The following is a 16,624-nucleotide window of genomic DNA, read 5'->3' as shown; positions in this document are numbered from 1 at the left end:
CTAACACTGTGATAGCTGATAAACTTAAAAAAAAATTGCAAAACAGTTTCATAATGTTTTAAGGAAGTTTACAAATTTGTGTTGGGCCACGTTCAAAGCTGTCTTGGGCCACAGGTTGGACAATGCTCGTTTTTGTTTTTCCATTTTGACCTCTAAAACATTTCTTGAGGTATAAAAATTGTTAAATCTTTTACCTAAAGACAATGTTCCTTTTGAAGTGATTGTTTTAGACTTAAATAAGTTGGATGCTTTTTAATCTGTTCAGACTGTAGGAGGACCTGAGATAGAAGGATCTTTACTTTTTGTATAAATATTTCTTCTGATCAAAGCAGTGAGTTGTAAACTATGAGCTTTGTGACCTTTTCTGGTAAAAACAAGGGAAGAAAGTAACATTGTGAGGTATATCATCATTGTAGGATTCTGTCAAACCATTTTTCTTAATTATGTCTTGTAGTTATTTCATGTAATGAAATGTTTTGTTATTTGCCTGTTGCATTTCAGAACAATTTGAGTAGAATATATTTTTTTCCTTTTTTAAAAGAGTATCCTAAACTCATCAATTAAAGTGGCAGCAAACTTTTATGCTACTGTTTTCATTTTTTACTTTTTCCTTAAGATTCAAAGACTTGTTCTGGACACAGTATATTTTTGTTATTGAAACATCATAGGCTGTGATGGAGCTGCAGTAGCAGAAACCTAGAAGACAGAGGTTCTCCTAGAGAGAGACATGATTCAATAGGGAAAGTCTCTTGCTCTCACACATCTTTCTATATTCTCCTTGTTCTTGGTCCAAAGACAATATTTGTTGTATTCCAAAGCCAAATGTAAAACAATATTCATCTGTTTTAAATTGTTAATAACTCTTTCAGCCTCTAAAAGAGAAAGAATTTTGAAAAACAATTTTTTTGAGACAGGGTCTCACTCTGTTGCCCATGCTGGAGTGCAGTGGCATGATTTCAGCTCACTACAACCTCCACCTCCCGGGTTCAAGTGATTTGTGTCTTAGCCTCTCAAGTAGCTGGGATTACAGACATGCACCACCACACCTGGCTAATTTTTTTTTTTTTTTTTTTTTTTTTTAGTAGAGATGAGATTTTGCCATGTCGGCCAGGCTGGCCTTGAACTCCTGGGCTCAAGTGATCTGCCCATGTCAGCCTCCCAACATGCTGGGATTATAGTCATGAGCTGCTGCATCCAGCTGAATTTTGGAAGTCTTTTAATTGTTTTGGAGAAAGAATTTTCTGTTTTTCATTAGAAAATTCCCTTCCCTTACACTTAGATATCTTATTATATCTCTCTGCTCTAGTACATTTAAAATATGATTCTGAGTATCAGAATATATCTGCTTAATTCTTTGAATTCAAATTCGTTTGAAGTTATTGCTCCTCTTACAGTCAGTGCCTCACTGGATTAAATCTGTATGTTACTTTGGCAAGATTTGTACATATTAAGTGATTAGAAAAAGAGAACTGAACTTTAGATGGCTTTTATGACTGTTGTTTAGGAAACAGTACTGCTGGAGCACGCTTTCAGTGCTGTGAAACAAGAACTGCAGAGAAAATGGATTGAAGAGTTGAATAAGCAAATAGAAGATGACCGTCAAAGAAAAATAGAGGAAAAAATTATATATTCAAAGGTAACTTATGAGGTTTTATGGCTATAAAAGAAAAAATAAAATCAAAGTCTTTAATCAATTAAAACTAGAAGTATTCTGAAACTTGACAAGACCAGAATATTCCATTTATTCCACATTTGCCCATGTGAACCTGTTTCATTGAATGCATTATGTGATGTTGCATAGCTTCTTACAACTTTTTAGAAATTTTCTAATTCTTTGAATTTCTCAAATTTTCGAAGCTAGTTATCTATATGTATAAAGACTCTAAACAGTACAGTCTTGTTAATTTTTATGATGCTTATTCTGCTCTAAGGTGACTTTTAGAAATCATCTTTGGTTGTCATTTAGAATTATATATGAGAATAATTGGAAAAATTCTTAGCCAATTCTTATTTGTCATCATTAGGGTGAGGAACATGACAGATGGGCAATGCACTTTGATTCATTAAAGAGTTATCCTGGTTCTCAATCTCAGCTGTCCTCTCGGTCAACACACAAACAACCTGAGTACTTCTGTGTCTCTCCTGACACTCAGGAGCTGGCTGATGTCAGCAGTGTTTGTACACCTACAACTGGAAGCCAGGTTGAACCTTCAGAGGAGGAGCATATAGCAAAACCTATTAAGGATGTGGTTATGGCAAACAGTAAGAAAACAAAGTAAGTTCATGCTTATGTATTTATTGATTTTTAAGAAAGTCTGCGTGCTTTAGTAAGACTGTTGTTATGTCTAATTGGTTTCAGGTTTGGTATTTGTCTTTGAAATAGAAATAATTAGTAGATTTATCCCAAACAAAAATGATTTAGCTTGTTGAATCTACCTTTTTGAGGTTTTGAATAGCTAATGTATGTATCTTGCCAGCTTTCTCCGTTCTATGACTGCTCTCTTGGACCCAGCTCAGATTGAGGAACGAGACAGACGACGACAAAAACAATTAGAGCATCAGGTATTGCATTGTTAAACATTGTTCTTTATCTTAATAAGTAACAGTCATGGTGAACATATACCTAAGTAAATGGAAATTTAAATTCTGATGTAAACTTTACAGCATAGGTCCTGTCCAGTTGTGTCACGAATCCATTCCCTACCACAACTGGCATTGTAATATTAGAATTATGCTTATAACATACTACAGCCACCTGCCTTCCAGTAGAGAAGGTCTTTAATATATTAAGTTGTATATGTGAATTTGTATTGTCTTAGGTTAGTACTGTTTTTTTTTTTTTTAATCAATTTATTTCTCCTGAGTTCTGTTTAAGATGAGAATTCATTCTTTGAATAGGGATTGAACTAGAATTATGACTAAGAAATCTAATGCATAGTGGCTAAGCACAGTGGCTCACACCTATAATCCCAGCACTTTGGGAAGCTAAGTGGGCAGATCACGAGGTCAGGAGATCAAAACCATCCTGTGAATGGTGAAACCCCGTCTCTACTAAAAATACAAAAAATTAGCCGGGCGTGGTGGCAGGCGCCTGTAGTCCCAGCTACTCGGGAGGCTGAGGCGGGAGAATGGCATGAACCTGGGAGGCGGAGCTTGCAGTGAGCTGAGACTGTGCTACTGCACTCCAGCTTGGGCGACAGAGTGAGACTCCATCTCAAAAAAAAAAAAGAAATTCATAATATAAGAAAGGAGGCTAAAATTAAAATTAAAACTTCCTGTCCTGGTTTTAGCCTAATGCTAAAGGGACTTTAATATCTGCATAATTCTTCAAATCCTTTGATACATGAATTTGGCATCATTAATGTTACACTTAGTGAGCAGACATTTGCAGAGCATCTGCTACTTACCAGGCACTATGCTAAGAACTGAGATTATTTCTTCAGTTTTTTTAATATCATTTCCTCCAGTAGCCCTCCTAGGGTTGAAGAAAAGGCATGTAGAACTTGACAGTACAAATGGGAGATGGGAGAAGTGCATTGGAAATTTGACATTTCCACTTCACTTATATAAATAATACTTTCAATATGCTGATAAAACTTATTTCTACAGTCACCAAACAAATGCTTCATGGATTTTAAAAAGTGATATATAATGTTTTATATATTTATAGGATACATATGATATTTTGTTATATATGTAGAATGTAATGATTCAGCCAGAGTATTCTGGTATCTATCACCTTGAGTATTTATCATTTCTGTGTTGGGAACATTTCAAGTTTACTAGCCAATTTGAAATATATAATACACTGTTGCTGACCATAGTCACCTTACTATTGCTATCAAACATTAGAACTTATTCCTTTCATCTAACCATATGTTTGTACCCATTAACCTACCTCTCTTGATCACTAACACCCGCACACACACCCTTCCCAGCCTTTGATACCTATCATTCCATTCTTTAGCTCCTTGAGACCTACTTTTTTAGCTCCCACATATGAGTGGGAACATGTGATGTTTATCTTTATATACCTGGCTTATTTCACTTAACATAAGGACCTCCAGTCCCATCTGTGTTGCTGTAAATGACAAGATTCTATTATTTCTTTATGGCCAAATAGTATCCCATTGTGTATATACCACATTTTCTTTATCTATTTGTTCATTGATGGACACTTAGATTGTAAATAGTGCTACAATTAGCACAAGAGTGCAGGTTTCCTTTTGATATACAGATTTCATGTTCTTTTGATAAATATCCAGTACTGGGAATGCTGGATCATATGGTAGTTCCATTTTTAGTTTTTTGAGACGTCTCCGTACTGTTTTCCATAGTGGCTGTATTTATTTACATTCCCACTAACAATGTATAAGGATTCCCTTTTCTCCACTTCCTTGGCAGCGTCTGTTAGTTTTTGTCTTTTGGTTTGTTTGTTTGCTTGTTTTTGAGACAGGGTCTTGCTCTGCTGCCCAGTCTGGTATGCAGTGGCATGATCATGGCTCACTGTAGCCTCATACCCCTGGGCTCAAGCAGTCCTGCTGCCCGAGCCTCCCAGTAGCTGATACTACAAGCATGCGCCACCATGTCAGGCTAATGTTAATTTTTTTATTTTATAGAGACACAGTCTCACTATATTGACCAGACTGGTTTCGAGCTCCTTGCTTCAAACAGTCCTCCAACCTCAGCCTCCCAGAGTGCTGGGATTACAGGCATGAGCCACCGGGCCCAGCATTTTTGTCTTTTTAGTAATAGCCATTCTAACTGAGGCGATATGATATCTCATTATGGGTTTGATTTGCATTTCTGTGATTAGTAATGTTGAGCATTTTTTCATATACCTGTTTGCCATTTATATGTCTTCTTTAGAAAAATGTTTATTAATGTTCTTTGCCCACTTTTTAATGGAATTATTTGGATTTTGGTGTGTGTGTGTGTTTAGTTTGAGTTTCTTATGTATTCTGGATAGTAGCCCCTTGTTGGATGAATAGTTTGCAGATATTCAAACTACTGAATATGCAAGCTATTGAATATTCAAACTACTGAATATTCAAACTGGGGGACAGACTGTCTGTTTCACTCTGGTTATTGTTTCCTTTCCCGTGCAGAAGATTTTTAATTCAATGTAGCCCTGTTTGTCTGTTTTTGGTCCCTGTGTTTTTGAGGTCTCGACCATAAACTCTATACAAGTGTCTTGAAGTGTTTTCTGTATGTTTTCTTCTAGTAGGTTTACATTTTTGGGTCATACATTTAACTATTTAATCCATCTTGAATTTTTTTTTTTTTTTTTTTGAAGTGGAGTCTCACACTGTCACCCTGGAATGCAGTGACATGATCAGCTCACTGCAGCCTCCACCTCCCGGGTTCAAGCGATTCTCCCCGCTCAGCCTCCTGAGTAGCTGGGATTATGGGTGCATGCCACTACACCTGGCTAATTTTTTTTTTTTTTTTTTTTAGTACAAATGGGGTTTCACCATGTTGGCCAGGCTGGTCTTGAACTCCTGACCTTAAATGATCCACCTGCCTTGCCCTCCCAAAGTGCTAGGATTACAGGCATGAGCCACCACACCAGCCCTTGAATTGTTTTTTGAATATGGTGAGAGATGGGGCTCTGGTTTCATTCCTCTGCATATAGATATCCAATTTTCCCAGCATTATTTATTGAAGAGTGTGTGCTTTCCCCAACTATGTTCTTGACACTTTTGTTGAAAATCAGTTGGCTGTAAATACATGGATTTATTTCTGGATTCTCTTTTCTGTTCCATTGATCTATATGTCTGTTTTTATACCAATACCATGCTGTTGTGGTTCCTATAGTCTTGTAATGTATTTTGAAGTCAGGTAGTGTGATGCCTTCAGCTTTGTTCTTTTGATCCACCTTGATTTGGTTATTATGGCTCTTTTTTGGTTTCATAGAAATTTTAGAATTGTTTCTACTTCTGTGAAAAATGAAGGTGGTATTTTGATAAAGATAGCATTGAATTTGTAGATTGCCTTGGGCATAATTCTTCTGATACATGAACATGGGATGTCTTGTCATTTGTTTGTATCCTCTTTAGTTTCTTTCATCTGTTTTGTAGTTTTTTGTGTAGAAATGTGTAACCCCCTTGGTTAAATTTATTCCTAGATATTTTATTGTTTTGCAGCTATTGTAGGTGGGATTGTCTTCTTTATTTATTTCTCAGCTAGTATATAGAAATGCTACTGATTTTTGTATGTTGATTTTGTATTCTGCAACTTTACTGAATTTATTGATCAGATGTGAGTATTTTTGTGGAGTCTAGATTTTGTTTTGGGGTTTGTTTTTTTTTTTTTTTTGAGACAGAGCCTCCCTCTTTGCCTAGGCTAGAGTGCAGTGGCGCGATCTCAGCCCACTGCAACCTCCGCCTCACAGGTTCAAGCGATTCTCCTGCCTCAGCCTTCCAAGTAGCTGGGACTGCAGGCGTGTGCCACCGCACCTTGTAATTTTTGTATTTTTTTAGTAGAGATGGGGTTTCGCAATGTTGGCCAGGCTGGTCTCGAACTCCTAACCTCAGGTGATCCACCCGCCTTGGCCTCCCAAAGTGCTGGGATTTCAGGCATGAGCCACTGTGCCAGTGCAGTCTAGGGTTTTTAAGATATAAGATGATAACATCAGCAAAGGGGACATTTTGATTTTAGTTTGTTTTGGTTTGTTTGTTTGTTTGTTTTGAGACAGCTCTGTCACCTAGGCTGGACTTCAGTGGCACAATGTTGGCTCACTACAACCTCCACCTTCTGGGTTCAAGCAATTCCCATGCCTCAGCCATCCAAGTAGCTGGAATTACAGGTGTGCGCCACCATGCCTGGGTAATTTTTGCATAGGGGACTTTTTATTTTATTTTATTTATTTTCTAATTTAGGTGCCTTTTATTTATCTTGCCTGGTTGCTCTGGCTAGGACTTCTGTTGCTGTGTTGAATAAGAATGGTGAAAGTGGGCATCCTTGTTTTGTTTTAGCTCTTAGGGGAAAGGCTTTCAGCTTTTCCCCATTAAGTATGACATTAGCTGTGGGTTTGTCATATATAGTCTTTATTATTTTAAGGTATATACCTTCTGTGCCTAGTTTGTTGAGAGTTTTTATTATTTAGTGATGTTGAATTTTGTGAAATGTTTTTTCTTGTCTATTGAGATGATCATATTGCTTTTGTCTTTCATTCTGTTGATGTGATGTATCACATTTATCGATTTGTGTATGTTGAATTCTGCCTGCATCCCTGGGATAAATCCCACTTAATTATTGGGTATTAGTTTTCTCATGTGCTGTTGGATTGAGTTTGCCAGTATTTTGTTGAGAATTTTGGATCTATGTTCATCAAAGATAGTGGCCTGTAATTTTCTTTGTTCTTTTTTGTTGTGTCCATCTCTGGCTTTGGTATCAGGGTAATGCTGGCCTCACAGAATGAGTTAGGGAAAATTCCCTCCTCATTGATTTTTTTGGAATAGTTTGAGAAGAATTGGTTAGTTCTTTGATAGTTTGGTAGAATTCATTAGTGAAGTTGTCTGGTCCTGGACTTTCCTTTGTTGGGAGACTTTTTTATTACCGATTCGGTCTCATTACTCATTATTGGTCTGTTCAGGTTTTCTATTTCTTCCTAATTCAATCTTGATAGCTTGTGTGTGTCCAGGAATTTATCCATTTCTTCTAGGTTTTCTAGTTTGTTTGTGTGTAGTTGTTCATAATAGCCTCTGATGATCTCTTGTATTTCTGTGGTATCAGTTGTAATTTCTCCTTTTTTATTCCTGATTTTATTTGGGTCTTCTCTCTTTGGTTCTTGGTTAGTCTATCAAGTAGCTTATTGGTTTTGTTTATCTTTAAAAAAATCTTTGTTTCTTTGATCCTTTGTATTGTGTTTTTTGTCTCTATTTTGTTTAATTCTGCTCTAGTGTTTGTTATTTCTTTCATTCTACTAATTTGGGGTTTGTTCTTTTCTAGTTCCTTTTAGGTACATCATTAGATTGCTTTTTGAAATGTTTCCACTTTTTTGATATAGGCACTTATTGCTAAAATTTCCCTCTTAGCACTGCTTTTGCTGTATCCCATAGGTTTTGGTATGTTGTGTTTAAATTTTCATTTTTTTTTCAAGAATTTTTTTTTATTTTTTCCTTGACTGGATGCTTGTTCAGAAGCATGTGGTTTAATTTCTATTTATTTGTACAGTTGTCAGTGTTCCTCTCATTATTGATTACTGGTTTTGTTCCATTGTGGTTTGAGAAGATACTTGATATGAAGTCAGTTTTTTAAAGTTTGTTGAGATTTGTTTTGTGTCCTAACATATGATCTGTCCTGGAGAATAATCCTTGTGCTAATGAAAAGAATGTGTATTCCCTTAACTGTTGGATGAGATGTTCTGTGTCCATGTGTTCTCATGGTTCAACTCCCACTTATGAGTGAGAACGTGCAGCATTTGGTTTTCTGTTCTTGTGTTAGTTTGCTGAGAATTATGGTTTCCAGCTTCATCCATGTCCCTGCAAAGGACATGAACTCATCCTTTTTTATGGCTGCATAGTATTCCATGTTGTACATGTGCCACATTTTCTTTATCGAGTCTATCATTGATGGGCATTTGGGTTGGTTCCAAGTCTTTGCTGTAGTGCTGCAATAAACATACATGTGCACTTAACTTTATTTTTTATTTATTTATTTATTTTGAGACAGAGTCTTGCTCTGTCGCCAGGCTGGAGTGCAGTGGTGCAATCTCAGCTCACTGCGACCTCTGCCTCCCGGGTTCAAGTGATTCTCCTGCCCCACCCTCCCAAGTAGCTGGGATTATAGGCGCCCGCCACCATGCCTGGCTAATTTTTGTATTTTTAGTAGAGACAGGGTTTCACCATGTTGGCCAGGATGGTCTCAATCTCCTGACCTCATGATCCGCCCACCTCAGCCTCCCAAAGTGCTGGGATTACAGGCGTGAGCCACCGCGCCCGGCTGCATTTATCTTTATAGTAGAATGATTTATAATCATTATACCTAGTATATACCTAGTAATGGGATTGCTGGGTCGAATGGTAGTTCTGGTTCTAGATCCTTGAGGAATTGCCACACTGTCTTCCACAATGGTTGAACTAATTTACACTCCCACCAACAGTGTAAAAGCGTTCCTATTTCTCCACATCCTCTCCAGCATCTGTTGTTTCCTGACTTTTTAATGATCGCCATTCTAACTGGCATGAGATGGTATCTCATTGTGGTTTTGATTTGCATTTCTCTAATGACCAGTGATGAAGAGCTTTTCTCCATATGTTTGTTGGCTGCATAAATGTCTTCTTTTGAGGAGTGTCTGCTCATAGTCCTTTGCCTACTTTTTGATAGGGTTGTTTTTTTCTTGTAAATTTGTTTAGGTTCTTTGTAGATTTTGAATATTAGCCCTTTGTCAGATGGATAAATTGCAAAAATTTTCTCCCATTCTGTGGGTTGTCTGTTCACTCTGATGTGAGCTTTTGCTGTGCAGAAGCTCTTTAGTTTAATTAGATCACATTTGTCAATTTTGGCTTTTGTTGCCTTTGCTTTTGGTGTTTTAGTCATTTTGTCCATGCCTGTGTCCTGAATGATATTGCCTAGGTTTTCTTCTAGGGTTTTTATGGTTTTAGGTCTTACGTTTAAGTCTTTATTCCATCTTGAGTTAATTTTTGTATAAGGTGTAAGGAAGGGGTCCAGTTTCAGTTTTATGCATATGGCTAGCCAGTTTTCCCAACACCATTTATGAAATAAGAAATCCTTTCCCCATTGCTTGTTTGTGTCAGGTTTGTCAAAGATCAGATGGTTGTAGATGTGTGGTGTTATTTCTGAGGCCTCTGTTCTGTTCCATTCGTCTATATATCTGTTTTGGTATCAGTACCATGCTGCTTTGGTTATTGTAACCTTGTAGTATAGTTTGAAGTGAGACAGCATGATGCCTCCAGCTTTGTTCTTTTTGGTTAGGATTGTGTTGGCTATTTGGGCTCTATTTTGATTCCATAAGAAATTTAAAGTAGTTTTTTCCAATTCTGTGAAGAAAGTCAATGGTAGCTTGATGGGGATAGCATTGAATCTATAAATTACTTTGGGCAGTATGGTCATTTTCACAATATTAATTCTTCCTATCCATGAGTATGGAGTGTTTTTCCATTTGTTTGTGTCTTCTTTAATTTCCTTGAGCAGTGGTTTGTAGTTCTTGAGGAGGTCCTTCACGTCCCTTGTAAGTTGTATTCCTAGTTATTTTATTCTCTTAGTAGCAGTTGTGAATGGGAGTTCGCTCATGATTTGGCTCTCTGTTTGTCTGTTATTGGTGTATAGGAATGCTTGTGATTTTTGCACATTGATTTTGTATCCTGAGACTTTGCTGAAGTTGCTTATCAGCTTGAGGAGATTTTGGGCTGAGACGATGGGGTTTTCTAAATATACAGTCATGTCATCTACAAACAGAGACAATTTGACTTCCTCTTTTCCTATTTGAATACCCTTTATTTCTTTCTCATGCCTGACTGCCTTGGCCAGAACTTCCAATACTATGTTGAATAGGAGTGGAGAGAGAGGGCATCCTTGTCTTGTGCCATTTTTCAAAGGGAATGCTTCCAGTTTTTGTCTATTCAGTATGATATTGGCTGTGGGTTTGTCATAAGTAGCTCTTATTATTTTGAGATACATCCCATCAATACCTAGTTTATTGAGAGTTTTTAGCATGAAGGGGTGTTGAATTTTGTTGAAGGCCTTTTGTGCAACTATTGAGATAATCATGTGGTTTTTGTCATTGGTTCTGTTTATGTGAATAGATTACGTTTATTGATTTGCGTATGATGAACCAGCCTTGCATCGCAGATATGAAACCAACTTGATCGTGGTGGATAAGCTTTTTGATGTGCTGCTGGATTTGGTTTGACAGTATTTTGTTGAGGGTTTTTGCATCAATGTGTTCATCAGGGATATTGGCCTGAAATTCTCTTTTTTTGTTGTTGTTGTGTCTCTGCCGGGTTTTGGTATCAGGATGATGTTGGTCTCATAAAATGAATTAGGGGAGATTCCCTCTATTTCTATTAATTGGAATAGTTTCAGAAGGAATGGTGCCATCTCCTCTTTGTACCTCTGGTAGAATTCTGCTGTGAATCCGTCTGGTCCTGGGCTTTTTTTGGTTGGTAGGCTATTAATTATTGCCTCAATTTCAGACCTGGTTATTGGTCTATTCAGGGATTCGTCTTCTTCCTGGTTTAGACTTGGGAGGGTGTATGTGTCCAGGAATTTATCTATTTCTTCTAGATTTTCTCGTTTATTTGTGTAGAGGTGTTTATAGTATTCTCTGATGGTAGTTTGTATTTCTGTGGGATCAGTGGTGATATCCCTTTTATCATTTTTTTTTTTTTCAGACGGAATGTTGCTCTGTCACCCAGGCTGGAGTGCAGTGGCGTGATCTCGGCTCACTGCAAGCTCTGCCGCCCAGGTTCACGCCATTCTCCTGCCTCAGCCTCCCGAGTAGCTGGGACTACAGGCACCCGCCATCGTGCCTAGCCAATTTTTTGTATTTTTTAGTAGAGACGGGGTTTCACCGTGTTAGCCAAGATGGTCTCAATCTCCCAACCTCGTGATCCACCCACCTTGGCCTCCCAAAGTACTGGGATTACAGGCGTGAGCCACGGCACCCAGCCCCCTTTATCATTTTTTATTGCGTCTATTTGATTCTTCTCTCTTTTCTTCTTATTAGTCTGGCTAGTGGTCTGTCTATTTTGTTGATCTTTTCAAAAAGCCAGCTCCTGGATTCATTGATTTTTTTTGAAGGGTTTCGTGTCTCTATCTCCTACAGTTCTGCTCTAATCTTAGTTATTTCTTGTCTTCTGGTAGCTTTTGAATTTGTTTGCTCTTGTTTCTCTAGTTCTTTTAGTTGTGATGTTAGGGTGTCGATTTTAGATCTTTCCTGCTTTCTCCTGTGGGCATTTAGTGCTATAAATTTCCCTGTAAACACTGCTTTAAATGTGTCCCAGAGATTTTGGTACGTTGTTTCTTTGTTCTCATTGGTTTCAAATAACATCTTTATTTCTGTCTTAATTTCGTTATTTACCCAGTAGTCATTCAGGAGCAGGTTGGTCATTTTCCACGTAGTTCAGCGGTTTTGAGTGAGTTTCTTAATCCTGAGGTCTAATTTGATTGCACTGTGGTCTGAGAGACTATGTTTTGATTTCTGGTTTTTTTTGCATTTGCTGAGGAGTGTTTTACTTCCAATTCTGTGGTCAATTTTAGAATAAGTGTGATTAAGTCCTCAGAAGAATGTATATTCTGTCGATTTGGGGTGGAGAGTTCTGTAGATGTCTATTAGGTCTGCTTGGTCCAGAGCTGAGTTCAAGTCCTGAACATCCTTGTTAATTTTCAGTCTCATTGATCTGTCTAATATTGACAGTGGGATGTTAAAAGTCTCCCATTATTATTGTGTGGGAGTCTAAGTCTCTTTGTAGGTCTCTAAGGACTTGCTTTATGAATCTGGGTGCTTCTGTATTGGGTACATATATATTTAGGATAGTTAGCTCTTCTTGTTGCATTGATCCCTTTACCATTATGTAATGCCCTTCTTTGTCTCTTTTGATCTTTGTTGGTTTAAAGTCTGTTTTATCAGAGACTAGGATTGCTTTTCTTTCTTTCCGTTTAATTGGTAAATGCTCCTTCATCCCTTTATTTTGAGCCTATATGTGTCTTTGCATGTGAGATGGGTCTTCTGAATACAGCACACTGTTGGGTCTTGATTCTTTATCCAGTTTGCCAGTCTGTGTCTTTTAATTGGGACATTTAGCCCATTTACATTTAAGGTTTATATTGTTATGTGTGAATTTGATCCTATTATTATGATGCTAGCTGGTTATTTTGCTCATTAGTTGATGCACTTTCTTCATAGTGTCTATGGTCTTTACAATTTGGTGTGTTTTTGCAGTGGGTGGTACCAGTTGTTCCTTTCCATGTTTAGTGCTTCCTTCAGGAGCTCTTGTAAGGCAGGCCTGGTGGTGACAAAGTCTCTCAGAATTTCCTTGGCTAGAAAGGATTTTATTTCTCACTTATGAAACTGAGTTTGGCTGGATATGAAATTCCAGGTTGAAAATTCTTTTTTTTTTTTTTAAGAATGTTGAATATTGGCCCCAACTCTCTTCTGGCTCGTAGGGTTTCTGCAGAGAGATCTGCTGTTAGTCTGATGGGCTTCCCTTTGTGGGTAAACTGACCTTTCTCTCTGGCTGCCCTTAACATTTTTTCCTCCATTTCAGTCTTGGTGAATCTGACGATTATGTGTCTTGGGGTTGCTCTTCTCCAGGAGTATCTTTGTGGTGGTGTTTGCATTTCCTGAATTTGAATGTTGGCCTGTCTTGCTAGGCTGGGGAAGTTCTCCTGGATAATATCCTGAAGAGTGTTTTCCAACTTGGTTCCATTCTCCCTGTCACTTTCAGGTACACCAATCAAACGTAGATTTGGTCATTTCACATACTGCCACATTTCTTGGAGGCTGTGTTCGTTCTTTTTCATTCTTTTTTTTTTTTTTTTTTTTAGAATTTTAGCAAATTTTATTAGTGAGTATAAGTGAAAAACTAAAAAGCAAAATAATAGCAAACCAACTCTGACAATGTATGAGAATGATAATACACCACAAATACCATTGCAGCAAATACAGAAAAAATATTGATAAACTTTTAACACCCACCCATGAAAGAAATTCTTAATAAAATAAGCATAAAAGGGAATATTTACTTTGAAAAAAGGTATTTCGAAAATATTACCATAAACATTATACTAAATGAGACAGTTAGAAATATTCCACTTAAAGAGAGAAATAAGATTAAAAATTTCATAGTTTTCTGGTTTATCTTTGTTTTTGTTTTACAAAAGTGTATCTGTATATTTTCCCTCTTTTTATGCACAAAAGGTAGCATTCAATTTATACTCTGTGCATTTTGTTTTTCTTACTTCACAATACATCCTGGAAATCATGTTACTTCATAGAGTTTTCTCACTCTTTTTTATAGCTTCATAATAACCTATTTTGTAGAAGTACCAAATGTGTGAGCATTTAGTTTGTTTCTAATATTTTACAAGTACAAATAATACTACACTGTATAGTCTTTATGTATTTTCATATTGTTGAAGCTATAACTTAAATGTAAATCCCTATAAGTGAAGTCAAAAGATAAATGTACATTTAGGACTTTTTCATTTTTGCCTATTTCTTCTCCATAGCAGTTGAAACATTTTACATTCCCACAAGCATTGTATGAGGCTATTTTTTTCACATATATTTGTCAACAGAATGTGCTGTCAAGTTCTTATATTTTTTTCATCTAATGGGTGAAAAACGGTATACCAGTGTTTTAGTTTTTATTTCTGTTGTTAGAATTGCAAATTACTGTTATGATTGCAATTAATTGCACAGTCATATGTGTATGGAGGATTTTGATATTTTGGGATGCATTGTCTATGTCCTTTTCCTCATTTTTAAAATAGATTTATGGTCAGAGTTTTGCAGAGAAAGCCCTTTTTTCTATTGGATTTTTGGTCCTTTTCCCTTAATCTTAACAGTTTTTTATATACTAAATATAAGTTCAAATTTGTTATTCTTTCTTTAGTGATTTTTTCTTGTCATACAAAAGATTTTAATTTTTATGATGTTTACCTTTGGGTTGACTGAATCTAGATTTATTTATTTATTTTTATTTTATTATTATTATTATTTTTTTTTTTTTTTTTTGACTCAGGGTACATGTGCACAATGTGCAGGTTAGTTACATATGTATACATGTGCCATGCTGGTGTGCTGCACCCATTAACTCGTCATCTAGCATTAGGTATATCTCCCAATGCTATCCGTCCCCCCTCCTCCCACCCCACAACAGTCCCCAGAGTGTGATGTTCCCCTTCCTGTGTCCATGTGTTCTCATTGTTCAATTCCCACCTGTGAGTGAGAACATGCGGTGTTTGGTTTTTTGTTCTTGCGATAGTTTCCTGAGAATGATGATTTCCAATTTCATCCATGTCCCTACAAAGGATATGAACTCATCATTTTTTATGGCTGCATAGTATTCCATGGTGTATATGTGCCACATTTTCTTAATCCAGTCTATTATTGTTGGACATTTGGGTCGGTTCCAAGTCTTTGCTATTGTGAATAGTGCCGCAATAAACATACGTGTGCATGTGTCTTTATAGCAGCATGATTTATAGTCCTTTGGGTATATATCCAGTAATGGGATGGCTGGGTCAAATGGTATTTCTAGTTCTAGATCCCCGAGGAATCGCCACACTGACTTCCACAAGGGTTGAACTAGTTTACAGTCCACCAACAGTGTAAAAGTGTTCCTGTTTCTCCACATCCTCTCCAGCACCTGTTGTTTCCTGACTTTTTAATGATTGCCATTCTAACTGGTGTGAGATGGTATCTTATTGTGGTTTTGATTTGCATTTCTCTGATGGCCAGTGATGGTGAGCATTTTTTCATGTGTTTTTTGGCTGCATAAATGTCTTCTTTTGAGAAGTCTCTGTTCATGTCCTTTGCCCACTTTTTGATGGGGTTGTTTTTTTTTTTCTTCTAAATTTGTTTGAGTTCATTGTAGATTCTGGATATTAGCCCTTGTCAGATGAGTAGGTTGTGAAAATTTTCTCCCATTTTGTATGTTGCCTGTTCACTCTGATAGTAGTTTCTTTTGCTGTGCAGAAGCTCTTTAGTTTAAAAATTAGATCCCATTTGTCAATTTTGGCTTTTGTTGCCATTGCTTTTGGTGTTTTAGACATGAAGTCCTTGCCCATGCCTATGTCCTGAATGGTAATGCCTAGGTTTTCTTCTAGGGTTTTTATGGTTTTAGGTCTAACATTTAAGTCTTTAATCCATCTTGAATTAACTTTTGTATAAGGTGTAAGGAAGGGATCCAGTTTCAGCTTTCTACATATGGCTAGCCAGTTTTCCCAGCACCATTTATTAAATAGGGAATCCTTTCCCCATTGCTTGTTTTTCTCAGGTTTGTCAAAGATCAGATAGTTGTAGATATGCGGCGTTATTTCTGATGGCTCTGTTCTGTTCCATTGGTCTATATCTCTTTTGGTATCAGTACCATGCTGTTTTGGTTACTGTAGCCTTGTAGTATAGTTTGAAGTCAGGTAGCGTGATGCCTCCAGCTTTGTTCTTTTGGCTTAGGATTGACTTGGTGATGCGGGCTCTTTTTTGGTTCCATATGAACTTTAAAGTAGTTTTTTCCAATTCTGTGAAGAAAGTCATTGGTAGCTTGATGGGGATGGCACTGAATCTATAAATTACCTTGGGCAGTATGGCCATTTTCATGATACTGATTCTTCCTACCCATGAGCATGGAATGTTCTTCCATTTGTTTGTATCCTCTTTTATTTCACTGAGCAGTGGTTTGTAGTTCTCCTTGAAGAGGTCCTTCACGTCCCTTGTAAGTTGGATTCCTAGATATTTTATTCTCTTTGAAGCAATTGTGAATGGGAGTTCACTCATGATTTGGCTCTCTGTTTGTCTGTTATTGGTGTATAAGAATGCTTGTGATTTTTGCACATTGGTTTTGTATCCTGAGACTTTGCTGAAGTTGCTTATCAGCTTAAGGAGATTTGGGGCTGAGACAATGGGGTTTTCTAGATATACAATCATGTCGTCTGC

General features: G+C 37.1%; 1 protein-coding gene across 11 annotated transcripts in view; it reads left to right on the top strand.

Annotated features, from left to right (window-relative positions):
• Window positions 1–16,624, top strand: part of CCDC66 (coiled-coil domain containing 66) — a 70,223-nt gene that overhangs the window by 32,777 nt on the left and 20,822 nt on the right. For 8 of the 11 annotated variants that reach the window (XM_054482031.2, XM_054482030.2, XM_054482032.2 and 5 more), the window contains 3 exons: window positions 1,505–1,636; window positions 2,025–2,275; window positions 2,478–2,562. In XM_054482031.2, the coding sequence (XP_054338006.1) occupies window positions 1,505–1,636; window positions 2,025–2,275; window positions 2,478–2,562 (468 nt within the window). The remainder of the gene's footprint in view (window positions 1–1,504; window positions 1,637–2,024; window positions 2,276–2,477; window positions 2,563–16,624) is intronic. The other 3 variants (XM_054482043.2, XM_054482040.2, XM_054482039.2) reach the window with 1 other exon arrangement.

The sequence above is a fragment of the Pongo pygmaeus genome, chromosome 2 (genome assembly GCF_028885625.2).
Source record: "Pongo pygmaeus isolate AG05252 chromosome 2, NHGRI_mPonPyg2-v2.0_pri, whole genome shotgun sequence".
NCBI lineage: Eukaryota > Metazoa > Chordata > Mammalia > Primates > Hominidae > Pongo > Pongo pygmaeus.
The sequence above is the reverse complement of the archived record's forward strand: the minus strand, read 5'-3'. Positions and strand labels throughout refer to the sequence as shown.